This window comes from Argopecten irradians, chromosome 3, assembly GCF_041381155.1.
Source record: "Argopecten irradians isolate NY chromosome 3, Ai_NY, whole genome shotgun sequence".
Classification (NCBI taxonomy): domain Eukaryota; kingdom Metazoa; phylum Mollusca; class Bivalvia; order Pectinida; family Pectinidae; genus Argopecten; species Argopecten irradians.
The window spans coordinates 2,747,667-2,775,553 of record NC_091136.1 but is presented as its reverse complement, the minus strand read 5'-3'; the positions used below and the strand labels follow the sequence as shown (position 1 = coordinate 2,775,553).

Genomic DNA, 27,887 nt, shown 5'->3' with positions numbered 1-27,887 from the left:
AAGATCTAACAACTTCCTGTTCGGGTCACCTCAGCATGACATAGCTACATAATATAGTATATTCTGCGATGTTCCAATTTTAGGCCAGGGGTCATGCTGAGGTGACCCCGATTGGGGTATTGTTAGCTCTTGTATTGGATCATAACATAGAGTATCGTAGTGGAGCAGAATTATGATTCTAATTCTAATTAGATTGCATAGCCCAGTGGTGTATAAACACAGATCACAGTGCTTTATCTGGAGGTTGTTATAAGACAAAGTGTATTTTACGGCAATAAAGTACACATGATTGTTTGTAATTTCAATATTTTGAGATTATTTTGTTCCTGGCAACATGAAAGAAGGAAATTTAGAAATCCTATGTAAAATAGTTTCTGTAGAACTACCATAATTGAAAGTTCCTGCATGATTTTTGTGACTATGGGGTTTTATTAGAAATCCACCGACCTTTGCAATAAGTTTTAATATTTTTTTTTGCAGTTTAACAGAAATATCCGTGGGGTTGGTGACCTGCTCAAGGCTTTACAGGAAGCTCCTCCAGAGATGCCTGAGCCAACAAACTCGCAGAATTCTGGTCCACAGAACATGGGACAACCTGGCATGGGCCCTGGAGCACAAGGAAATCAGTTTGGTATGCCTGACCAATTTGGAAGGGGACGTGGCCAAGGATTTGATCAACAGCTAGGTGGTTGGCATGGGCCTCCAGGTAGAGGTCGTGGTATGGGTCAACAAGATGAAAATCAACAAGGGTGGCAAGGTCACCCTGTTAGAGGTCGCGGTGGAAGAGGTAAGCAGCCAGGACCGCCAGGCAGAGGTCGAGGCAGAGGTCAACAGGAGGGACCTCCAGGCAGGGGTCGTGGTAGAGGTCAGCAAGATGAGAATCAACAAGGTTGGCAGGGACCCCCTGGTAGAGGTCGGGGAAGAGGTCCTGGTAGGGGTAGAGGAAAGCCTGGGGAGGAGATGCAGGAAGAGGACTGGCAAGGATGGCAAACGGGCCAGGAAGGGGAGGACCAAGGATGGGGCCAAGCAGGACAGGAAGGGGAGGAGCAAAAGGGATGGTATGGCGAGGAGGAAGAGGACCAAGGATGGGGGGCAAAGGGAGAGGGCCAAGAACAATGGTCCAGAGGACCAGCCCGGGGGAGGGGCAGAGGTCGAGGAAGAGGGAGAGGTCGAGGACGGCCCGACCAGGACTGGCAGCAGGAGGGTCTGGAGGAGGAATATAGAGATTACGGACAACCACCACCTCCCCCTCCTCCTCCTCACTATGCTGAAGAAGGGGTAAGTACAATTTTTGTTATACATGAAATTAATAATGCATTTCAGGCTAAAAGGCCAAAAGTCAAGAATTGATTAATTGTGATAAGTTGAAGGTGACACATCTACCTTTGATATGTACTTTCCAAAAAGTTTCCTTGAATTGTTCCAAGGATTTTCGACCGTATTTGATAGATACTATGAGTAAGGTAAACACATGTATTTACCGTAAGAATATTGTATTGATCAGATGATTCCTTGTTATTAGCGTTTGAGCCAGGACGACCCTTACAGACGAGACGAGTATGGCTACCCTGACAGACTGGACGATCGGTGGAGGGATCGACCGGGACTTCCCCCACGTGACCCTTATGATAGGGCATATCCTCCTGACCCCTACCTGAGACGTGACCCTTATTATCGTGACCCCTACGATAGGGCGTACCGGCCCCCTCTGGACCCGTATGATCGACATCCATACTACGCAGATCCATATAGGTAAGTATTTACAATTGCCACTGTTTCTGTATCGATAAACTATGTTTGAGCAGATCTGTTTATTTTCCAATAACTTAAAGTTGAGCGTGACCCGATTCGGTGCGTATGGATACCTGTAAACATTGGCGGACTTCCTTTGACATTACACAAAATCATGTGTCAATCTTTACAAATACCACATGTATGAAACAATCGGAGACATACAATTAAATGCATTTATTTTTTTAAATGTATTATTGCTATTTGACATGAATAAAATAACTGAAATATGAGAACTATTTTTTGTGATGTCATGGAAAAAAAGGGCGGAATTAAGTGTTCAGTCAACGGCGCGCTTTTTCTGAATGGCTGTTGTGCATGGATCAACATGACGGCAGTATAAATTTGATGGCGAATAGCACACGTTAAATGATTGTATCTGACGTTTTTGTTGATTTTATTTTTATAAAGAAAATATTGTAAATATAAGAATTAACATCTTACTTTGTTTAGTTTATGAGATGATAAACGTAATGTAGCAGTCGGTAAGTTGTACGTAAACGCTTTGCGTTCACGCAATTTACCTCGTGCTCCATTGGGTTTATCATCTCATAAACTAAACAAAGTAAGAGGTTAATCCTTAAATAAAACTTTTAATGCATAGGTACTTAGTAATCCTGTGTTTTAAATCTCATTAAAGGTGAAAGATCAAATATAAGTAACAACTAATTTTATATGATTATATTGATTTTGGCCTGAACGTTAAAGATGTATTGGTTGAAAATGCCTATTTAAACATTTGAAGGTCATGAATCTTCGCTTTAAACCATTAAAGGTGAGATATACATATTGTTCAAAGAACAATTTTACACAAATTGGATGTTTTAAAAGTTTTCATCTTTGAAAATTTCTCTTGCTTTTGTTGATAGCACATAAAGGGTTCAGGTGTTGTTTTTCCTGTTGCAATAGTCTTGGTTAGGACAAAATTTTAGTTTTTTTTTTTTCAGATTTTGAGGATTATGTTAAAGGCTACTTTCTGACAAAATGACATTGTATCTGTTGGAATTGAACACATTAGAATATTACTGTCTACTTGCTATTTTTGACATAATTATTTAAATACATTTTACTTTATACATGTACATACCTACCCGCAAGGGAGCTAACTCTGTAATATGCAAAGACAGAATATATGATCTAAAATTATGGGCAAAGGAAGATATGAAAGACAAATAATCATCTGTTATTATTGTACTTTAATGAGCCTGATGTATTTTCCGACTGTTTCATTATGTCATTTAGATATGATAGAGGTAGACCTTACTCACCCCTTGGACGAGAAAGATCATTGGAGCGTGACCCATTGCTGGACCGAGAACGAGGGCTTGACCGTGACCTAGATCGATATTTACCTCCCCGAGATATAGTGGACAGACCCTATGTCCCTCCGATAGTCATTGACCACTCACACAAATCCTCAAGTCTACCAGGTACAATGCTTGTATTCTGTATGATAATGTTATGTGAATTTAATATGAGGCATTATGTTTGTTTTCTATTCAGAATGTAGATCATGGATAAAGGCTAAGTCTGAAAGAGTGAAGCAGAGTTACATTTTTACCTAACTATGTTTAACTAGAATTTCACCCTAATACGAGGGTTTCAAGATTTCAAAACGATATGGGTAAAGTACTATTTACCGTTTATTAGTCCCACCATCCGGTGATTATTATGGCAAATGATAACGTCATAATAACCGGATGTTGGGACTAATTGATGGTAAATTGTACTTTACCCACATCGTTTTGGGATCTCAAAATCCCTGATGTTACTGTTGTAAACATACTAGTTTCCAAAGCTAGGAAAAAAAATGATGAAGAAATATGTAGGACTTATGATTTATTGATTGTATTTTCAGATACAGAGACAGCATTTATTCCACCTCAAACAGTGATAGACTATGGTCATGGCCGCAGCAGTAGTGTGGAGACTGATACAGGTAAGTCATGAGAGAGAGAAGGGAGGAAAGGGTCCAGAAACAGAGAAGGCTGACACAGGTAAGTCACGAGAGAGAGATGGGGGGAGGAAAGGGTCCAGAAACAGAGAAGGCTGACACAGGTAAGTCATGAGAGAGAGAGATGGGGAGGAAAGGGTCCAGAAACAGAGAAGGCTGACACAGGTAAGTCATGAGAGAGAGAGAGAGAGGGGAGGAAAGGGTCCAGAAACAGAGAAGGCTGACACAGGTAAGTCATGAGAGAGAGAGAAGAGGAAAGGGTCCAGAAACAGAGAAGGCTGACACAGGTAAGTCATGAGAGAGAGAGAGAGAGGGAAGAGGAAAGGGTCCAGAAACGGAGAAGGCTGACACAGGTAAGTCATGAGAGAGAGAGATGGGGGGAGGAAAGGGTCCAGAAACAGGGAAGGCTGACACAGGTAAGTCATGAGAGAGAGAGAAGAGGAAAGGGTCCAGAAACGGAGAAGGCTGATACAGGTAAGTCATGAGAGAGAGAGATGGGGGGAGGAAAGGGTCCAGAAACAGAGAAGGCTGACACAGGTAAGTCATGAGAGAGAGAGAAGAGGAAAGGGTCCAGAAACGGAGAAGGCTGATACAGGTAAGTAATGAGAGAGAGAGAGAAGAGGGAAGGGTCCAAAAACAGAGAAGGCTGACACAGGTAAGTCATGAGAGAGAGAGAGATGGGGGAGGAAAGGGTCCAGAAACAGAGAAGGCTGACACAGGTAAGTCATGAGAGAGAGGGGAAGAGGAAAGGGTCCAGAAACAGAGAAGGCTGACACAGGTAAGTCATGAGAGAGAGAGAGAGAGAGAGAAGAAGAAAGGGTCCAGAAACGGAGAAGGCTGACACAGGTAAGTCATGAGAGAGAGAGATGGGGGGAGGAAAGGATCCAGAAACAGGGAAGGCTGACACAGGTAAATCATGAGAGAGAGAGAAGAGGAAAGGGTCCAGAAACGGAGAAGGCTGATACAGGTAAGTCATGAGAGAGAGAGATGGGGGGAGGAAAGGGTCCAGAAACAGAGAAGGCTGACACAGGTAAGTCATGAGAGAGAGAGAAGAGGAAAGGGTCCAGAAACGGAGAAGGCTGACACAGGTAAGTCATGAGAGAGAGGGGAAAGGAAAGGGTCCAGAAACAGAGAAGGCTGACACAGGTAAGTCATGAGAGAGAGAGAGGGGGGAGGAAAGGGTCCAGAAACAGAGAAGGCTGACACAGGTAAGTCATGAGAGAGAGAGAGAGAGAGAGAAGAGGAAAGGGTCCGGAAACGGAGAAGGCTGACACAGGTAAGTCATGAGAGAGAGAGAGAGAGAAGAGGAAAGGGTCCAGAAACGGAGAAGGCTGACACAGGTAAGTCATGAGAGAGAGAGATGGGGGGAGGAAAGGGTCCAGAAACAGAGAAGGCTGACACAGGTAAGTCATGAGAGAGAGGGAAGAGGAAAGGGTCCAGAAACAGAGAAGGCTGACACAGGTAAGTCATGAGAGAGAGGGGAAAAAAGGGTCCAGAAACAGAGAAGGCTGACACAGGTAAGTCATGAGAGAGAGAGAGAGAGAGAGGGGAGGAAAGGGTCCAGAAACAGACAAGGCTGACACAGGTAAGTCATGAGAGAGAGAGAGAGAGAGAAGAGGAAAGGGTCCAGAAACAGAGAAGGCTGACACAGGTAAGTCATGAGAGAGAGATAGGGGGAGGAAAGGGTCCAGAAACAGAGAAGGCTGTCACAGGTAAGTCATGAGAGAGAGGGGAGGAAAGGGTACAGAAGCAAAGAAGGCTGACACAGGTAAGTCATGAGAGAGCAAGAGGAGGAAAGGGTCAAGAAACAGAGAAGGCTGACACAGGTAAGTCATGAGAGAGAGAGAGAGAGGGGGAGGAAAGGGTCCAGAAACAGAGAAGGCTGACACAGGTAAGTCATGAGAGAGAGAGAAGAGGAAAGGGTCCAGAAACAGAGAAGGCTGACACAGGTAAGTCATGAGAGAGAGAGAGATGGGGGAGGAAAGGGTACAGAAACAGAGAAGGCTGACACAGGTAAGTCATGAGAGAGAGAGAGGGGAGGAAAGGGTCCAGAAACGGAGAAGGCTGACACAGGTAAGTCATGAGAGAGAGAGATGGGGGAGGAAAGGGTCCAGAAACAGAGAAGGCTGACACAGGTAAGTCATGAGAGAGAGGGAGGAAAAGGGTCCAGAAACAGAGAAGGCTGACACAGGTAAGTCATGAGAGAGAGAGAGGGGAGGAAAGGGTACAGAAACAGAGAAGAAGGATGAATGTTAATACAATCATAGGCAGTTCAGTATTTCACATCCCATTATCATCTGATGTTATGCTAGGACTAGATTCCAGAGGAGTTTCTGTTGATTGTTAGCTGTAACCTACCCCAGACTGAGGTGGCAGGTTTAAAAGTAATAGATAGCAATTTTAAAAGTGCTCTGAGCTCCTGGATTGCCAGGGATAAAACCTAACAATGGATACCAATTCTTTGGAACTTTTTTTACTGCTACAGAAATGAAGAGATTCAACCAGATGAGAAATACAGGCCTTCTTGACCTCTTATTTTATAATAAGATATTTTTGTACTTGTATTTTGTTATATTTTATTATGTTTTCATTTCAGCTCCAGCTGCAGATACAGAAAGGTATGCTTCATTCTTTATAAAGTTAAAAAATGTAATAGCATTGCCTGATATTGAAGTTCAGTTGCTGCCATATACAGATATAATAACACTCATTGTAAAGGTCAAAGTTTTGAGTTTCTTGTCTTTTTCTACTTTGGTGAAGTCCAAAAGTAAGCAAGTTGGTACTGTTATGGCATAATCTACGAGCCAGGCAATGTTTACCTGATTCATTAGAAGTATATTGAAAGACGTTTAAATGTAGTCGGGTAGCAGTCAATTACTCAGTACAACCAACATTTAAAAAACATAAAACTGTGACCTGAAATTTCTTATCCAATTTACAGAGTATTGAGGGATTACAGACAGGACCATGATAGAAACTCGCCATCCTTGCCAAGAGGAAGTCACACTGTTCACGAACCTAGGATAGAAACTGTGAAGGTTGATGATCTACTGGTAGCCCCTGGCCGGAACAGCAGACCGCCACAAATTGTCGTCATCCTCAGGGGACTACCGGGAGCCGGCAAGTCATATGTCGGAAAACTCATAAAGGTATCAGTTAGGATTAGAAAAATTGTCAGTTGGAATGAGAACTATCGAATTCGAAGGATGTTTTTCTTAAAGATGCTCCATTGCCGACGAATGGTATTTTTTCCCTATCAAAAATAGGAGCAGAAAAATTTGTATTTTTCTTCAGTTACCAAAAGTTACTTACTTTACACCATTACCACAATTGAAAAGTTTGAGCTTTTTATTTTGATTAAGATAAAAATATTCAAAATAATTTATTTGTGTCCCGAAACCAATCCATGTCACTATGTTATACATATAGTACTGATTGTGCATGTACCGAAAGCAAAATAAATTATTTTATATGACATTTTTGTGCTTATTAGACACATATATACACGATTATACGTCAGTCACTGTTCCAATGATGGGTATCATTTATGCTCGGCGGTGGAGCATCTTGTGCATATATTATTAAAAATCACGCATGGGCTGTCAAGATTCACATACTTTACTGAATCATAGCATTAATTGTTACTAAATAATGTAAAGAAAAGACAACAGCACTTTTTCATGTATAAAGATTTTTCACCCAAGGGTAAAATGTTGTTAGACTTTAGGCTTGCTGAATGTTTTACAAATTATTATTAACTCAAAGGTGGAATATCTCTACCTTCTTCACACACATGAAGAAAAGCTCTTTTACTTTCAGATTGGTACCATAATATTATTTGTTAAATATATAGACTGTCAATTTGTTTCATAAGATTTCTTTCATGAAAAAAAAAGAATACAATTTTGAAAACGATCATACTTGTACCAATAATTTGCAAAGTAATGGCTTGACAACTTTTTAGCTCGCCTATTCGAAGAATAGGGGGAGCTAATGTTGTCACCCCGACGTCGGCGTTGGCGTCCCATTTCACTTTAAAGTTTTTGAGCAAGTTTCTGTTTCGTCAATTGTTTAAGCTTAAGTCATCATAAATGTTTATGATTTTATTTTCCTAATGTGTATGGATGCTGAATGTGATAATACAACCAATTTGGGGCCCTTTAGGGGTTTTTTGAGTCTGTTAATTTGTCATATTTCCATGTTAAAGTTTTTGAGCAAGTTTCTATTTTGTCTATTGTTTAAGCTTAAGTCATCATAAATGTTTATGATTTTATTTTCCTAATGTGTATGGATGCTGAACGTGATAATACAACCAATTTGGGGCCCTTTAGGTTTTTTTTGAGTCTGTTAATTTGTCATTTCCATGTTAAAGTTTTTGAGCAAGTTTCTATTTTGTCTATTGTTTAAGCTTAAGTCATCATAAATGTTTATGATTTTATTTTCCTAATGTATATTGATGCTGAACGTGATAATACAACCAATTTGGGGCCCTTTAGGTTTTTTTTGAGTCTGTTAATTTGTCATATTTCCATGTTTAAATAGTAAATACTTGAACATCAACTTCTTCTGAATAGGCGAGCTTTGCTGTTCTCCAACAGCTTTTTTTGAACATTTTATAAGTACATGTAATTGCAAAAATTATTATAAACTTTAGATATCCACAGACCTATATATGTTGACCAGTCTAGCTGATTTCTGAGTTGTACATAGAGTAATGTAAAATTCCATGATTCCTCGTTATAGGACAAGGAGGTACGACATGGTGGAGGGGCCCCTCGGATGCTGTGTCTGGACGACTACTTCATGGTGGAGGTGGACAAGGTGGAAAAAGATCCCGATACAGGCCGCAGGATCAAGAAAAAGGTCTGTTTAGGTTTCAAACTTTTAAATGGCTTCGAGGTCAATAATTTGTGGCTAATTTTAACGAGGATGTTTTCTACCATTTCTCAGACCATTTCTTATTAAGTGTGTCAAGTAAAAAGATGAATGCAAAATTTCCAATAGATAAATCCCCCAAACCACCTGCTACGTATAGTAAGGTATCCTAAGGTGACTTTATCGATTTTGGCCAATGGAGAGATGGACATGTGGGAGAGATCAAGAATAGATCATTAAGATTATTGTGTTTTATTATTTACAATTTCTTACATAGATTCTGTACTGTTGTGTGGGTTAAGATTTTTACCATTTTCTGTATTTTAGAATTTTTTTTAATTCTAACAGTTATAAATGTTTCAATAATTATTTCTATAAGGACATATATACTTCATCCATTTCTCCACTCTCCTGATATAATTTTTTCGCAGCTGCAGCATTGTCCCACTAAACATGAATATATCTTCCTTGAGAAAATAAGTAAATCCTGTAATATAAAATGACTGATTTATAATTTGAGAATTCTTGATTCACGTCCAGTTTGATATTTGTTACAGACTCTTGAATATGAATATGAGGCGGAGATGGAAGAGAGCTACAGACAGAATATGTTTAAGAGTTTTAAGAAGACAATAGACGATGGATTCTTCGCCTTCATCATCTTGGATGCTGTCAATGACAGATGTAAACAGTTTGAAGAGTTCTGGAGTTACGCTAAATCCAAAGGTTTCCAAGTGAGTTGTTTGCATAAAGTTGTATCTTATTTCTAAATCTGCAGGGTGACTTAAAGAAAATTTTAAAAAGAGTTTGTAAATCTTTTATTGAACACAGAAGAATTTAACTTTACATTTTAGGAATTTGTTTACCATTTTCCTTGTGTACTTAACCTGAAACGTATTTAGCTGAAAATTAGGTGTGTAGCTATGCTATAGTGTGGTTTACATGAGTACAAACCAAGTCAGATGATTATTTAAAGATGCTCCACCGCCGACAGAGCATAAATGATATTCAACATCTGAACAATAATTGGTGTTTAATCGTGTATATATATGTCTAATTAACACGAAAAATAATATAAAATAAATTATTTTGCTTTAGGTGCTTGCGCAATCAGTACTTCATTCCATAGAGGTGCCATGGAATTTTTTCGGGATGCAATTAATTATTTTTTTTATATTTTATCTTAAAATCAAATAAGAAGCTCATACTTTTAAATGGTGGTAATGGTGTAAAGTAAGTAACGTTTTTAACTGAAGAAAATTACTTAATCGTCTGCTCTTGTTCTGATAGTGAAAAAATACCATTTGTCAGCCGTGGAGCATCTTTAAGGGAAAAAACATTGGATAGAAAGAACAATAAAAAAATGTTTAATGGAATGGAATGACACTCCAATATATTTTGGGGACCATAAGTGCATAAATATATAACAGACAAAAATTTAATAAAAAAACAAATAATACTAATTAAAAGTTTTCATGAACATACTGTCCAAGTCATATAACGTTTCATAGACAAAATGGATTGCCTCCCTTAGATCACTTTAATAATATTATATCGTTCTGGAGGAACTAAAACCACATTTTAGCTTCAATTGAATGATCTCAATTCAAAACAACATATTTTTTTCTCAAGGCTTAATATTCAATTAATATTTATTAATTTGTAATTTCAATATTTGTTGGAAAAAAATTGTAAAATCAATTTGGTTATATTTTGAGCTTATGATGTTATTTGAAGTAATTAATTTGCTAGTCCTTCACTAATAGCAATAAGAGTTTACCTCTCTCAAACAAAGACATTGCTTAGGCATTGTTGTCTCTGGGTTCTGGCACCCATATTTTTACCTGAAGAGGAAAGAAAGGAAATACCCTTGATCCGAAACCATAGCCTTTACTGAGGAAATATAAATTCTGATGTACACTGAAAACTGTGATAATATAATTATGCTGTATTTGAAATATACTACCCTAATGTCTCTATTTCAGGTTTATATTGCTGAAATACAAGGTGATGCTGCAACATGTGCCAAAAGAAATACACATAAAAGATCTTTGAAGGAATTGGAAAAGGTATGTATAACATGATACGCAGTACAGTTTCGTAGAATTCCACACGTTAAAACTGTGTTTTTTTTAATAAGATAAATATTGATTATATATCAAAACTGTCTCAGATTTGCCATCAGTGTAGTTATCAGTTTGATGTTTTCCAGAATACAAAGATAGCACAGATTTTTCATTGAACTTTGTACATCAAAATTGTGCTATTTTCTTTATAAATTGAAACAAAATATTAATTATGTGTTAAAATACAAATTGTCTCTGTTTTGCCTGCAATCATTCAGTTTTCAGTGTGATGTATCTGGTTAACCTTTTTTTCCAGATGAAAAAGAAATGGGAAGAGACGCCACGTCACTACCTACGATTGGACATCCGAACACTCTTACAAGAAGTTTCCATCACAGAGGTTAGTGCCTTCATTCATTTTACTCATCAAATTAATATTTTCATCATCAGAAACCTTTTAATTTAAAGAAAACAATCAATGTGTCATCACACTATCTGGGTACATAGATTAGTGTGTACCCCCAGAATTATACCTTGTGAGACCGCATGGTGCTACGGTATGCACAGTATTCAGACTGTGGTTCGGTACATGGAGACATGCTTACAAACGGTGAATTCTGTACCAGTAATTCTGTATGATGCTCTCAGACATAATGCTTATAGCAATTAGATAACTTAATGAACATATCTGATCATTGTTACAGTTGAATTCTTACTTGAAAAATTGTCAGATTTTGGTACCCAAAAAGGTACAAATCATTGATGGTTCTTTGATCTGAAGCACCGCTGAATGAAAGGGAAAAAAAATTGTACAAAAGTATCTAGGTCTTGCCCACTGGTTCGACTTTAGGAAATACAGTATGTTCTTGAAAATACTTCTTAACTTCTACCATAGGACTGAAAAATACTTGGTCCATATGTGGTTTACATCATTGTGTGAAGGGGAAATTCATTGTGTATAAACTTTGCAGTTATCCATCCAAGATTCATGAAATTTTGAAGGATATGCTTCATATAGAAGTCTAACAAAATTTTTGAAATTCATTCAATTGCTTCATCTGATTGGGGATATTGTTCATACTTCAGTAATTATCAGTTTGCTTGTTTGAAGCAGTTCTGATAAATACTGAGTGATTATCACAATGAAAGAAAGATTCGTTAATATTCCAGGTGGAAATGGAAGATGAAGTGCAGGAGACAGGAGAAAAGAGGAAAGCTAAATCAGGAGATGATGACGATGACTCGGTAGATAACCGGTTTGGAGGGGTAAGTACTCGTTACATCTACTAGTTCCTCTGACTGATGTTGTTGTGTACTAACTTAAGTTCCTTTTCAGTGGATGGCAGCAAGAGTAAGGAGGGGCATGTTCGTGTAGTAGCTTGTAGTTGGCATGTAAGGTAAGTCAACGCTGTGGTGGCGGTTCTCAGAACGGTTCTGTCGTCACTTAAGACTTAAGTAGTCTTTCTGTCTGTACAAACTTGTACAAGACAGATTTAGGGAAGGAATAAGCAACTGTGACACACTTAATCATGCTGTTCCTTATTGAAGGAATAAGCAACTGTGACACACTTAATCATGCTGTTCCTTATTGAAAGAATAAGCAGGAGTGATACATAAGATAGGTGGTACATTACATTTATTAAGCAATAGTCATTATCAATATATGATATGGATCTTACTTTTCCTTATTGAAGGAATAAGTAACATTGATAACATAATGGAATTGTTCCTTATTAAAAGAATAAGCAATAGTGATGCTTGAGACAGACGGTAGTGTTCTTCATTGAAGTATCAAGCAGTATACATATACATGCTTCTCTTCCTTATTGAAGGAATAAGCAATAGTAATACACCTAACAGTACTGTTCCCTTTTGAATAAGCAACAATAGTACACCTAGTGATATTGAAATCACTAATACTGATGATAACTTACATTTTTGAAGTAGTAAGCAATAGTGATGCACTTATGTTACTGTTCCTTATTGAAGGAATAAGCAATTACTATGCGTACAGCAGACAATACTGTTCTTTATTGAAGTATTAAGCAGTATTTATTTATTGAAGGAATAAACAACAGTGATAATCTAATGTTACTTCCATATTGAAGGAATGAGCAAGTGATAATATAATGGTACTGTTCCTTATTGAAGGAATAAGCAACAGTGATACACGTAATGATATTGAAATCACTAATACAGATGATACTGTACCTTTTTAAAGTAACACACTATAGTGATGCATCTAATGTTACTGTTCCTTATTGAAGGAATAAGCAATTGAGATACAAGCAGCATTTGTGTATAATTTAGATGCTTCTTTTGCTTATTGAAGGAATAAGCAATAGTGATAATGAAATGATAATATTCCTTGTTGAAGTTAAAAATAGTGTTTATTTATTTATGGATGTTACTGCCATTGTGATATATATATATCAATTTCCATCATTGAAATCATAATACTAATGATACTGGTTTTTTTTGAAGTAATAAACGGTAAGCCTCGTGCTGCATAAAGTCAGTACTGTTTCTTTTTGAAGGAATAAGCAATAGTGACTATAAAGGCATATCAGATTATAAACAGTGTCCTAGTGTTATAAAGATTTGTGGTAATTATAAGAATGAACAAATTCCTACGCTGGATTTTACTTTAAATAGAGATGATTATGCATCAGGAATTAATTTATGTTCTTCACCAATTCTCTTGTTGTAATAGAACAAAAACCATATTAATGATAATCTAAATTAAACACAGACATTGGGGATATAATTTTGGTTATCTATGAAATACTATAGGGTGGACACTCGAAATAAACACTGGAGAGGAAAAAACTAGAAAAATATATGTACATTGTACATTGAATGTGTTATAGTTTCCGTATGTGTAGGCTCCCCTATTGTAGAAAGATAATCGGATTCTGTCTAGCTTTTTGAATAAGGGGACTAAAATGTTTAAAAAAATGTATCCAAAGGTCCTCCTTTTCTGTTATGATTTACAACACCAAGAGACTATGTAAAGTTTGCTGATTGTATTTGATTTGATAAAACATATTTTATTGTATCTTATGTATACTATGGGATTTGGAACATGTTTTCAATCTTGTACAAAGCCCCGTTCTGAATATAAATATACTGTTGTTCAGATAATCACTGCCAACAATAGCATTTTGTAAGAAATATTTTGTGAAGAATGCACAATTCCATTTAATTCACTCAATAATGAATTAAAAAGAATTTGCATAGCCAAATTCCTAAAAGGGCATCCTCTATGAGGTATTGTGTGCTTAACCAGTCATATGGTAAAATATTATTATCATGTTATGAATTATGATACTGATAGATTCAATATCTCCATTTTCAAGGTTTGCAATTCTCTTTGAAGATTATGATTTCTATCTGTCATAATCTTTAAATGAATGTTCAAGCACTCACTTGAATAAAAAACATATTAAGATATAAACCCATCCCAAAGGACCCTCTAAAAATATGATTACCCAAGCAACCCTCTGACAAAAAGATTTCCGAAACGACCCCTTAGTAACCAAACAACCTTGCAGAAAGAGATTTCCCAAACACCCCCCCCCCACCCCCCACTGGCATAAAAGACTACCCAAACGATCATCTTGTCTCAAGTTGATGTCCTTATCCATTCCCAAATAGTTGGTATAAACAAAGAGAGAAAATGAATTCAGATATACCTATCAAGGACAACTTGTGTGTATCTGAAATATTTTTATTTGCCAGCAATTATGTATTCAAACATCTGATGTAAGATATCTAGTACTGTAGTCTGTAGTATCACCATACACAGGTTAATGCCCTTGGTATACCACTTGCCTATCAATGTATGTTTGATAATGGTTTGTGTCGTATACTCAATGGTAGTACTAATATACCAGATGATTATACAGTATATTATACATTGATTGTGTTACAGGTAATAGCAAGGTCTATTATTATCATATTGAGATAAAACTACATACAAAACACAACTTTACTATATCTACTGAATTAAGTCATGCCCAATATTAAAAAATGAAAATGTGAATGACAATAAATTGATTACATATATAATGTTTTTAAGTTATTTAGATTTCATACGAAATAAGATTTCAGCTTCCTGCTTTCAGCATGATTTCCACTCTACCAATAGAAATATGAAATCAAGAAATTTATATATACCCTTTACATATAATGTACAGAGTATATATAGATTGATATACGCAATAAGCAAACAGTGAGGTCAAGATGCCTGCCACACACTACATTGTTAGAAATTTCAGTAATATCTGGAAATGCATGCATTAACTTCCAAAAACACAATTATTACAAAATTGACGCTGCTTTCACAACACAACAATAAGATATATAGCACTTCCAGGCAATCCAAATTGTCAGTAGGGGGAAATTGTCAGTAGGGGAACATTGCGTTAAATTATAAAAATCATTGGCCCGCTTTTCATGAAGGATAATTATGCCTCCTCCCTCCCATTCCATACAAAGAACGTCTAGCAAGAGAATGCATGTAGCAAATATATGTATGTACTATAAACACAGATCTATAAAATGACTTCTATCCATGACAACAAATCTGTTGTGATTTCTGGAATGCTCTTTGTGCAAAATTATTGGAGGCTTCTCTAAAAGGGAGATTGGAAGGCCAGCCCAATGTGAAAATGCATTTCAGACCATTATAAAGTAATGGAATGTGTATTTTCTAAGCAAAAATGATACTTGATAAGCAGCCAAAACATCCATAAGCAGCCAAAACATCCTGTATGGAAGAAAATAAACATGTCTTCTTATTGATGCCTGTTATCTGTTATAGAGATCAATATTTATCAAGGTAAATACATCATATTCTTTGTAGTTTTTAGTAGTTGTAGTCTATGGTCAGTCTATGTATGCTGATGGTATATTACAACTGTTTTAAAACTGATTTATTATAATCAATATATCTGTACATGTAGTTTTTTTGTACATTTTCTATCATAATACATATATTTAGTGTTAATCATTAAACTTAACCTGCCATAAATCTACTACTTTTTGGCAACTTTGTTGTGAAGTGCGATTTCTGTTCTAATAAAGATCAACTTGATCTGTTCCATATAAGAAACATGCTCTACAATAAATGCAAACATAGCACATTTAGTGTTGCATGTGAAACATATTCTCATTCTTCTAAGGATGTGTTTAACAGATGTGTCCTTTGGAATAATATATATTATTGAGAATAACATATATCATTCCTTTATGGATGCAGTTATTGGCATATTTATGTCAAAAGTAAACCATATACTTCCATAGATGTAATGGTATTAGTAGCAAATTTGGTGTCAACTGTTCCACCTGACACTGTCATTCCACGTATACTATATTACCATGTATTATATACCTAATATATACCATATCCTGTGGTTTATCATATTGAGCTAAATAATCTAACAGTAGAGTTGTTCCAGTGTTACTTCAAGTAACGCTATATGTTATAATTTGTTATAGTTTAACAAGCTATACGGCTACTTAAAGTTTATCGTTTAAATATTTTAGAATCTCAACATCATATCACACCATGACATCTAAAGTAACTGCATAATAGTCTCATAGAAGCAAAAGATTTTGTTGTTTAATGGATTTATATCAAGATTGTGAAAACACATGCATTATTGAGATATTGAAAGTCACTTTGACTCCATGTTACCTTAACAAACCCAATTCAATGGAAATCTAAAATCAATATCACACTTAGTACGACAGTGAACATACTTTTCTTATGATACATACAGAGTCAGTTGGAAATTATTCATCTTATTTCATCAGAAGGGACAGCTCCTCTTTACAGATACTATTTTATTAAGATGGTTACATTGTCATTCTCATTTCAACTTTTGTTGCAAAAGTTGCAGCTGCTGAAGAAATATTCTCAGAAATTCCGTATTTCAATATACAATGTACCCTACTTCAAACGGAACATGTTGAATTATATTAGTAAATACTCGACTTCTATTTGATATGTTGATGCCAGTTTGTTGTGCCCCCCTGTATGAGTGAATTTTAAATGAGGAAAAAGTTTAAGTTCATGCTTTTCACGTTATTAATATATTGTCAATGCTATAGACATCAGTCAACTGCTAGTATTTCATTACAAACAATAGCATACATACCGTATAAAGACATATGTGTCATGTAACTAAGGCGAGCAGAAGAAACTGGTGTCGTAGCGTTTGATATAACCACATGGCAGACAAAACTGAAATGAATGAATTGTCAGCATCATTTATAGACTGCTTGAAAACAGCTATAACTGGTGCCTATTATATTAAGCGAACTTTACACCATGATCGTGAAAAAGCCCTAAGCCCTGTCCATCTAATCTTTGTTTTTGGTATTACCTCCGGGGAACAGTTGTTAACTTTTATCACTTACATTATAACATAGTATTCACTTACATTATAACATAGTATTCACTTACATTATAACATAGTATTTTCTATGGAAACGAACCCCAGAATTGTTCTCGCGAAATGTATTATCTTTATGATCCTTTTAGGTTACAAAGATTATATTGCCATGATACTGATGTTCATTTTGAAATATCTTGAAATATCTGTGGAATTGAAGAAAGCTTGTATCAATACAAAAATAGTATACTAAGCAACAGTATTTTCCTGATCCCAAAATGCAACTTATTGTTTTTGGAAGGAAATGATATAAATAAATATATAAAAAATTATTTAGGAAACAATTTTTCTTATCCAAAAATGCAACATGTTGTTTTGGCAAGGAGGACACTAAGTACCATGCATATAAAAGTAATATTAATATTTAAAGAGGATAACATGCTTAACTTAGTGCTAATTTACCGCATAGTCCTCGAAAGTCAGTAAAACAAAATACATGCTATATATGTACATAAAGTATATCACAGTCAGTACTAATTATGATACTGTCACGTTGGTCCTCAATTGTAGACATGGATGTCTTGTAGATATGTTGTAACCAAAGGTCGAAATATGAAATGTTTTATTTCTACGTGATTCATAGAAATACAATTATCATCATGTAATTATGAAAATGATAGTTTGGCTTTCTTTACAATCTGATACTGTAATGAATGCAATTTCGTTGTTGAAATATGCTTTACACCCCGAAGCTGTTTCTTATTAAGTAATTTAATTTAACTGTATAATACACGTATATATTGCATCCTACAATCCCTATGTATTGGGAAATGAACGAAATTTTGCTTATTTCCCAATATATTAAATGCTACTATCTAGTAGTAACATAAAGATTCTGAGCTGAAAATTCATTTGTTTTATGTTCTGGTGAAGCGATACATATACATTGATCGCTACGATAAGCTATGTTATACTACGCTGTACTTTGTTATCCTGATATTGGTGAGTAATCAAGTGTGGCTCTAAGATCTCACCACATCTTCTATATCTGGTCCTTTGCTTGAACATTTGTATCCGGTAATTGCACCAATCATCAATATTTGAAGCCTTTTGAAACTGTTTCATATGGCTTTAGATTTATGAAAACATCATCAAGCATATTCACTTGGACAATAAATATATTTTACAAAGTAGAGAAGATTTATTTGAAATATCATTGATGCTATTGGTGACAAATGGACAAAACATGTCTGCCTTCTTTTGTTATAGTTATTATATAACTACTGTTATATATAATTGTTATAGTATCTGCTAAAGTTCGCATAGTGTTAAGAAATGAACATTTGGTTCTATGACTCCAATGTATTTTGACGAAATTGTCTTTTCTCATGCATGCTGATTGGTCAAAATACATTTCATATGCCCAAACATGTCGCGGTATTACACTGACTCGAACAACCGAGTGTACTATAAATCACCGGTTCAATGATCCGCACCGGTCCAATGACCCGTAAAGACACCCGCACAATCAAATTCACAACATTTTTGACCAATCAGAAGCGTGTAACGTCGTTGGCTCATTTAAGTGAAAATGGCGGGCGATAAACGATTCGATTCGGTATCTTATGAACAGCTGAAAACGATTTTGAATATCTGCTCATTTAACCTAAGTATTCATGATTATTGTAATACTATGTAATAAAACAGTGATTTACCTAATTTTGGGTGAATTCGATTATTTATACCGTAAAGAACTTCTCATATTCACCCAAAATAGGTCAATAATAGGAATTATATATTGTTGAACAGCTAAAACGCCAACTCATCATGTTCTAAAAGCCAATTATCATATTAATAAACATAACCAGTATATTCTTCAAAATATGAAAATCAATTCAGCTTCAGTTTAATTTGAAAGAAAAAAAAACCTGCTTTTTTGCGATATAATAATATATAATTACGTTTTTAAATTTATTCAACGAAAATTGAGTTGGCAGTTACTGGGTTTTCATCATCTTTTTGTTGTCTCTCCTTAATACATGAAATTTGTCTGTTGTCAATACTTACATATATATAAATATATTAATTGATTAATGTTTCATGTATATATTTCCATGTTGCTGTTTTATCAGGCATACAAGAAAAGTCGCTGGGAGTTGGACACATCCGAGGAGCATTTAGGTAAGTGTTCAAACCACTTCGAAACTACGCATAGTCTCTCTTCAGAAATAGGAATCAGGTAGCAATTTGATAGGATAATACATGTAGTCGTAATCAAAAGAAATGGGTAGCCATGATAACGCCAATCCATGCTGGGTATATAAGCAAATAATTTGACTACTTTCGACACGTTTATTTTTTGCCTCTTTTGAGTTTGTCATAATGATTGGGATTCTATCTGACGAAACTGTATTTTGATAGGAGTAAGCCTAAATTCCATTAATTTTCAAATACCACATAAAGACATCATAAATGTAAAGCAATTTATTTCATTATGTCATATGTTTTTGTCGAAATAGACAAGTTGGACGGTCTTCGTCATGGAAAACGAAAGCGTTCACCAGACCCAACATCAATGGAGGATTTCTTACAGCTGGCAGACGACATCATGTCTCGTCCTTCTATACCAGGAAAGAAGAGGGTAAGAGGCCTCGTACAAGATTCATGGTTAATTTACTGGAATTTTGTCAACCTAATTATCTATTGAACTTCTCTTCTATTTTAAACCAGACATCATTTTCACAATATAAACATAATAACCTCTATAATATATATATTTTCCAGGTTCAATGGGCCGATATAGAGGAGAGGAAAAACCAATCACGACGGCGGGAGATTGGCTTCGTTGTTGGCCAGACACAGCAGGATTGGGAGAGAATAACTGACCATTCATTTGCTGACCGACAACTAAATCGAACGAAATACTTCTAATGGTTTTTAATCTGTTTTCAAACTAAAAAGGTAGTTATCATTATCAATGGATTAAAATAAAAAGAAAGGAGATTGACTTGTGATTTGTTACAATGGAATTTAAAATAAAACATGTAGCTTTAAAACTAAATACCACGTAGGTAAAAACATGGTTTGTTGATGTGATGTTGAAAAACGTTACAGAATCGGCAATGTTTCTTTTAAATTCGGTTTTTGAGCTATTGTTAGTTTGATCATCTGCTGCTCGCGATACATTTTTATCATAATGATGAGAAAATAACAAAGAAATACTTGTATATGAATTTTATAAGATATACTTACATATAAATAAAATATATAAATTTTTGTAGCCGTTGGGGTATACTCAACTAGGTACAGCTAAGATTACCATTTATGAACCCTCTGAATGGCACAATCATGCTAATATCAGTGGGTTTGTTGCACCAGTTTGAAAATTTATTTCCGTAAATTTAGAATTATTGCACATTTTATATGTCCTTAGATCAGAGTTATCTAGACAGTGCAGGCATCGTCAACCGTGAATTCGGTCCATAGTGCGAGACAGACGCTTCGTGATTTTCTTTCACTTGCTCCAAACTTCCGTGAATGACGCACGCGGTTTCGAGATTGACAATAAAAGTTTGTATCTACTTAGGACTTCACGTAATAGAAGACAGACTTATCAGGACAAATTCTGCTCAGATTTTAGACTTTGAACTGGGAATATCATTTTGTTTGAAATGTTTTCAACAGTAAGTTTAGATAATCTGCATTGTTTGTAAATATGAAATGCTGCTTAAGGAAACACTGACGACTTATCATTTGATGTGCAGTGTTATTGCAGTGGAGGTTTATAAATATGTTATATAACTGTGATAATGTTGTAAGTATTTGAACACAGTGGGTGTCCCCCGATACACTGGCCGCCTTTCTCAATTCACTGGATACAAAACACATGTTACTGATGGTAATCTTCACGTAATCTGGGTAATTTTCACTTGTTTATACCCGATTTATTTGATTACCAGCGGAAGATTTGAAATATATATAGTGATAGCTAATGTTTTATGATGTCTAAGAGCCTGTCGTCTTTAGGCAGGCTTTGAACCATGTAATCTGGGCTGTTATTCAAATTAGTGGAGACAGTTATATTCAACAAAATACATGGCTCTTACTTGTCAGGGTTCATATTGCTGTCATTGATGAGGTGTCAGGTTTGAATTTAATGCATGTGTGTGTTGATGGGTGATTTGCTATCCGCCAGACCCCAGGCGTGTTTCAATGGCTCAGAAGTATTGCTTTGCTATAGCTATCGAGATTACGGTAGCCGCGTCGCCAGTCTGCCCATTCACCCAGCTCTATATACCTGTGCACTCTTCAATGCTGAATGATACAAAACAGAGAAAAACAAATACTTAACATGAGATTTTCCCCCAAAGTGAACTGATTTATACTGTTAAAACTTCACAATCGACCACCCAGATGTAAGAACTCATTTTGATGTGAATTAAACTCCTGATTTTATACAGGAACTGGAAGAATGCCCTTCTCTTTAACACCCAAACGCTATTTTAATGCATAGAATGTGTATTGGAATCTGAGGTGAAGTTGAAGCAATGATTGTTATTTATTTATATTTATTTGTAATTGTAAAAGATTCAAAGATCTGAAAGATTTAAATTGACTGAAGCAATAAATGAAGCATTTTAAAAGATGTAGCAACTTACATGACATGACGTATTTCGTCCACATAATAAACTCGTTGTTAAGAATAGAATAAACTGAACATTCCTTTAGACGTTCAATTTGGAACTTTGAAGACTGAAGTGGAGAAGGGTTCCATGTGAACAGCAGTTGAACATGGGTCAGTCGGCCCCAGGCGATGGGGGAAACACCTTTCTGAAACGGGGCAATACCGACTCTCAAAAACATTCCCTCTATATATTATCCCCATCCATTTGCATTATGTTGCATACAACGTTGACTACATGTATGCACTATATAGATAGCATGAAGATGAAACAATTGGGTTTCATTAATTTTGGTGTTCATGTACATGATAATCAAAAATGCAGTTATATAATAATATGCAATATCAATGCAGTAGTAATATAACCGGCCATTATCAATTCCCCTTTCTTTTGTAGCAATATTAAGTACGTCATACCAAGTACCGTAAATATATCTATTTGAAAGCAATGGAATTTTAGCTTGATTCCACGCGTTCGTAATAATCGCTATACTAACTTACTGAAGATGCGTTTAGCAGTCATATTTTAGTAGAAAATACGCAAAGCGAAAATGCGCTAGAATATTATTACCGCAAAATTGCAGTTATATTTTATGTATGCACGTTTGCCGTAGGTATACTATTGTGCATTTGAAAATTCCAGAGTTATCGTTCTTCATTACATCCGGGTATTTAGTGATAATGGATCGTTTAAGAATAATAATCCACATTAATGATCGTGTTTAAAGTACGTTTGCCATAGAATAAACTGTTCCACCTTTAGGTAATAGGCAATACGTTACAGAGGCAAGCCATTGCTACTTGAGTAACACCATTACTGGTAATTGTATATGAAGTGGCACTTTATAGGGTGTTCCGTGTTTGCAGCTGTGTGTTGAAACATGGATCCATATGGCTCGTCCATTACTGTCGTTTCAAACACAGCCTGGTTGTAGCTGTGTTCGAGAAAGGCCAGAGCCCCCACCAGTTCCACGTAACCCCCATTACTTTCACATTATTTATATACAACGAAACATCGGCTAATTCTAACTTAATAGAAAACCCCATGTGTGTCTAAAATTGCTAAACAGTTTTATTTAATCTGATTTTTAAAATTCCAAATGGTCAGTATCTTTTTGGATTGAGTTTTCTATGGAAGCAAAGGAGGTCTGTATGTTACTTAGGAGTGTTTTGGTAGCAAATTCTTTTTAGATAATGACCTTCTGACAAAGAGTGTTGGTTACAGAAACTAACCACACCTGAAGTTTAATTTATTACCTATCATTTTTGTCAAAGCTTTAGCTACGCCATTTTTTGTTTAGAAAACCCATTTTACGTTCGGCAATACTTACAAAGATGAAACCAGATGCTGGTTACAAGGCTTTTACGCACAGCAACGATAATAATATACAAGCTTTATTCTGAAATGAAAATTAAGTCGTAAAACTGTTCCAACGTTGAGCCCCATGAGCCCCACTATCGCACTAACATAGAGGTGTTATTGGCTTAAACACTTGAGCACTCGGACGTTTTAATCAAGTACTGTTATAGCTGTTTCCATAGACACAGATAGATTGATAACAACAAATTAAGGAATTGTTGAGTCTTGAAACTGAAATTGATTTCCTCTTCTATAGGCTGTAGGTAAACATACATACCACACCGCTAGCTCTTGTTAATGTCTGTGCTATTTCACATTGACAGTTTGCCTCATTTTTCACCCCATAACATCAGCCTAGTCCATTACTTTATTGCCAGTCGATGAAATGTCTTTTTGGATATCGGTTTCACACTAGAGTTAAATCCCATTCTTATCGTTTCCTTCTGTAACTATGTTTATGGAGAGCATCCTGAAGTAGGTCTGTTTTATGATTGATTGCCATCAAATTAAACAAAAACGTCCCTGGGCTTCCTCACAACAACATCCACCGGTGTGATTACTTAAATTGTATCAGCTGGTTTAATGTAACCCGTGTACATATCACATATTTATCATATTACACCCTCTATATAAATCCTTATCAATGGAGGTTGGTCGATGATGCTTTTGAAGTGATGATGAATAAACTTCACTAATTTAATAAATTTATGGTATAATTTTATACTAAACTACTTATGAAGTTGATGTGATGACTACTCATATAAAGGTTATTTTCTAGACATTGTTTCATATTAATTCTAGTTTTATCGTGTTTGAGAAGCGAATGAATTCGGTACTGCGTTGTAGATAGCGCGCGCGTGTTGTAGACGACATTGGAGTAAAAGTAATTGATAATGTTAGAATTTAAGAAAGATTTTCAATAGAATATTTTGTAGGGCCTATCGTCGTTAAAGATGCTCCACCGCTGATAAATGGTATTTTTTCACTATAAAAAACAGGAGCAGACAATTTAGTATTTTTCTTCAGTTACAAAATTTACTTACTTTACACCATTACCACCATTGAAAAGTTTGAGCTTCTAATTTTACTGCAAGTTAAAAGATGAAAAATAATTAAATGCATCCCGAAAAAATTCCATGACACTATATCATATATGGAATGAAGTACTGATTGCGCATGCACCAAAGGTGAAATAGATTATTTTATATTTATTTTTGTGTTAATTAGGCATATATATACACGATTAAACACCAATTATTTTTCAATTGATTAATATCATTTATGCTCTGTCGGCGGTGGAGCATCTTTAAAAGAACATAAAACACTTGATTTTATTTTTATCTCTCGTTTGACGATAGTCGAGGAATGTGGTACTATGGTGTTGCTTTTCCGGCAAGAACGACGGCGGCATCAACATCTTTGTAAAGTCCACTCACGATAAAAAAAAATGGCCTCCGATTGAATTTTTTTTTTTTTTTTTTTGAAAATTTGCTTTATATTTTATTTGTGTTAAACTTTTTAACATTTATGTTTCTAAATCCAAAATCTTACTGCTACATGTATCCTAACAATGGGATGGAATTTAGAGCATTATAATGGAAAGCGGGTAGGCGAGGCAATTTTTTTTGATTAGTTATACGTTATAATCCACCATATGATAAAATTATGGTTTTGTTGATAGAGGTTGTTAAAATGCATGAATGTTATTTTTGTTTTGTTATGTTGACAGGTTGTGTGAGAATTCCGACCTCGGCTGATGCTGTTGAGATTGTTCTGGCCTCAACATTAAACAATTCAATGACGTGTATTGGACAATGGACAATGGATGTGAAAAACCGCGATATAGAGTGCAATGCAGCGGACAATGATATCCAAAGAAGGCTAGGAAAAAAATACAGTCATAGATTTCATTTCTTCTCATACTTTGTAGTGTTCTCATTGTGAGTAATCTCATGTTTTAACTTTGAAATATTTGACGCTAAGAGTGTTCTCATTGTGAGTAATCTCATGTTTTAACTTTGAAATATTTGACGCTAAGAGTGTTCTCATTGTGAGTAATCTCATGTTTTAACTTTGAAATATTTGACGCTAAGCGACTGATGTGTAGAAATGATCATGAAACAGAACGATTTTATTATTGTATTCATGTTGATTATCAATGTATTGTGTAAGTGTAATGAAATAAATTAAAGTTGTATAGTCCTTTTTTGTTTTCGTCGGTCGCCATCCTTAGATTACATTATCAAAATTTACTTTCTGTTCGGTTTTGTTTCCATCTCATGATTTCAATATTTTTCATATTGCATGTAATTTCCTGATTGCTAACTTCATGTTTTCATGATGTATTTAATATTTCATACAAAGAAAACTGATTTGTTTAAAATCCTACGCCGTTGACGGGATACTTCAAAAGAAAACTAGGTGGAATATCATGAAATATGATTCGAGATTTTAGTAAATAGTTGACCAGTGTCATCTCAGCAAAAATCTGAAGTTGTAGCTGATATGATTCCGTAGTTGTAGATTCGAGTTGCTGCTGACCCCTTTCACTTCGATTGAAGATCAGAATTTGATGAGACACTCGATAGCTTACCTTGATGTTGTCATTATTTTAACAATCTTATATGATTATGAAGCATTGCCAATGATGTAAAATTAGAGTTGAATATTTTCTGACAGTAAACATTTTATTATTGTATTTATATTGAATGTAAATGTCTCATGTAATATTAATACATTTCAAATGAGCTGTGTCGTCTTTATCGCCTATTCATGTACAGTATATGGCTATGCTATCAACACTAATTTCTTCTCGGTTTTATTTCTATCTCGTTTTCATAATGTTTTGTGTTGCATGTGATTCTGTAATCTTTTGTTTTGCTGGTAATGTGGAATATTTCAGAAGAACTAATACTAAATAAGTAGAATGTCCTAATTACAGCTGACCACTGATTCGAGTTCGAGTCGAACTTCCAATTCGATTCAAGCTGCACATGCTACTTCGAGTAAAGACCAGGGTTGATTATACTACTGCTACTTCGTATAAAGACCCAAATACGACTTACCAACGCCATGTCGAGAGTTGATCAGGTGTGATTATCAACTGCCACGTGAGTAAAGATACGATTTCGACTGACCAAGAAAGCTCGGGTGTAGACGATTCCGGCTGACCGCTACTGCAGACCAATTCTTCATTGTACCTCGAATTAAGATCCCAAAAGTGTCGTGAAATTAAATGTTACTTTTCTTGGTTTTGTCATGTTGATATGTAAAGCAATTCGAATGGTATAATATAGAAATAATCACTGAAAAAATATGTAAGCATTGTATTATTTTATTCGTATTGATTGTAAATATTAAGTGTAAGATGAATGAATTAAAATGAGCTGTGTCGTCTTGATCCCTGTTTGTTTTTGTCGGTTCAGTCATTCACAGGTAATGTATAATTACGTTATCATTTCCTTATTGTCCCATTTTATTTCTATTTCATTATTTCCAAAGTTTGTTTGTGTTGCATGTCATTTAATTATCTTTAGTTTAATATTTTTGAAATTTATTATCAAGTTCCATTCCAAAACAAACTGGTTTTTTGAACACATATTTGTTATAATCTTATGTCGATAACGCGATATATCATATGTCATCTAGACCTAGGAGAGTAGAAGACCTTGTTGCGCTTGACCGATGCTACCACCACAGATGAAGAACAAAATTGTAGGCCTAGATGAAAAGGCCACCTTTAGTGAAGATCCGAATTCGATTGACCGATGCTAGCTTGATGCTAGTTAACATTTGAGCTGCAATCGACCAGGTATTTTTTTCAAAATCTGAGTTGTCGATGATGAAGGATGATCCAAAATGTTGCACGAGATTCAATACCTTATATTGGTGGCTGGTACTTTTCTTACATTAGTAATAAGATATCCTTTATAGGAAGTTCTTATTCTTTAATGTGACCCACGATGATGAAATTGTATTGTCAAACTATTGAAGTAATGATCTGTTGCTTCCTGAATGATGATAAGATTTAAAAAAAAAATGCAGCAGGGTATATCCTCGTTTGATATTGTAATATTGAAAATACATTAGTTTTTATTCCCAAGTCACTTATTAAAATAACAGTAACATGCATAAATGCATGCTGATCATGTATAAATTATTCAAATAGTATTGTGTGTGTTTTTGTTTTGTTTTTTTTTTACTTAGGTCAAATGTTGAAAACAGTGTACATTCGGAGTGAACAAACCCCACACGTTTTTGCATAGAAATAATGGAATAACTGGCAAACACTATCAACTAATAAACAAGATAAACATCTAAGATGATATCCATTTGCAATGTTGTTTTATCATACAGAAACTTACATAGTCCGTAGATTTTTCTCAAATGAAATTGTTATTAAACAATTTGCTTCCAACTTAACTGCTCTGTATTAAAACAACTCGAGGGGTGCGGATATCGCTTATGTGGGAAGACTGTGTGGCAGCTCAAATGTCTGAAGAAGTTTTAACTGCCTATGGAAATGTGAAAAAATACATTCGAAGATCTGCTGTAGAGAAGTTCATGTTATAAAAACGTCTATCGTCAGGATGAATTGTTGCAGAAAAAGTCGTGGGAATAGAAGGATTAACCAAGGAGGAAGAATTAAATAACTAAATGAAGCAAATGGTGTGATGCAATGACAGAAATGAGTTGATCGATAAAGCAGAGGAACGAGGATGCTGGGATTTTGTTGCAACGATAACCATGAAACCCCAAG

The 27,887-nt window shown here is 35.4% G+C and overlaps 1 protein-coding gene across 1 annotated transcript in view; it reads left to right on the top strand.

Annotated features, from left to right (window-relative positions):
• LOC138317308 (YLP motif-containing protein 1-like) overlaps nucleotides 1–26,536 on the top strand; it is a 35,502-nt gene extending 8,966 nt beyond the window's left edge. Inside the window, exons 6-20 of the mRNA XM_069258875.1 lie at nucleotides 481–1,278; nucleotides 1,523–1,752; nucleotides 3,034–3,221; nucleotides 3,650–3,730; nucleotides 6,342–6,363; nucleotides 6,687–6,894; nucleotides 8,489–8,608; nucleotides 9,178–9,354; nucleotides 10,606–10,689; nucleotides 11,003–11,086; nucleotides 11,857–11,952; nucleotides 19,220–19,268; nucleotides 19,607–19,728; nucleotides 19,872–20,048; nucleotides 24,858–26,536. Coding sequence (XP_069114976.1) covers nucleotides 481–1,278; nucleotides 1,523–1,752; nucleotides 3,034–3,221; nucleotides 3,650–3,730; nucleotides 6,342–6,363; nucleotides 6,687–6,894; nucleotides 8,489–8,608; nucleotides 9,178–9,354; nucleotides 10,606–10,689; nucleotides 11,003–11,086; nucleotides 11,857–11,952; nucleotides 19,220–19,268; nucleotides 19,607–19,728; nucleotides 19,872–20,018 — 2,406 coding nt within the window. The 3' untranslated portion in view covers nucleotides 20,019–20,048; nucleotides 24,858–26,536. The remainder of the gene's footprint in view (nucleotides 1–480; nucleotides 1,279–1,522; nucleotides 1,753–3,033; nucleotides 3,222–3,649; nucleotides 3,731–6,341; nucleotides 6,364–6,686; nucleotides 6,895–8,488; nucleotides 8,609–9,177; nucleotides 9,355–10,605; nucleotides 10,690–11,002; nucleotides 11,087–11,856; nucleotides 11,953–19,219; nucleotides 19,269–19,606; nucleotides 19,729–19,871; nucleotides 20,049–24,857) is intronic.
• The last annotated feature ends 1,351 nt before the right edge of the window (nucleotides 26,537–27,887 follow it).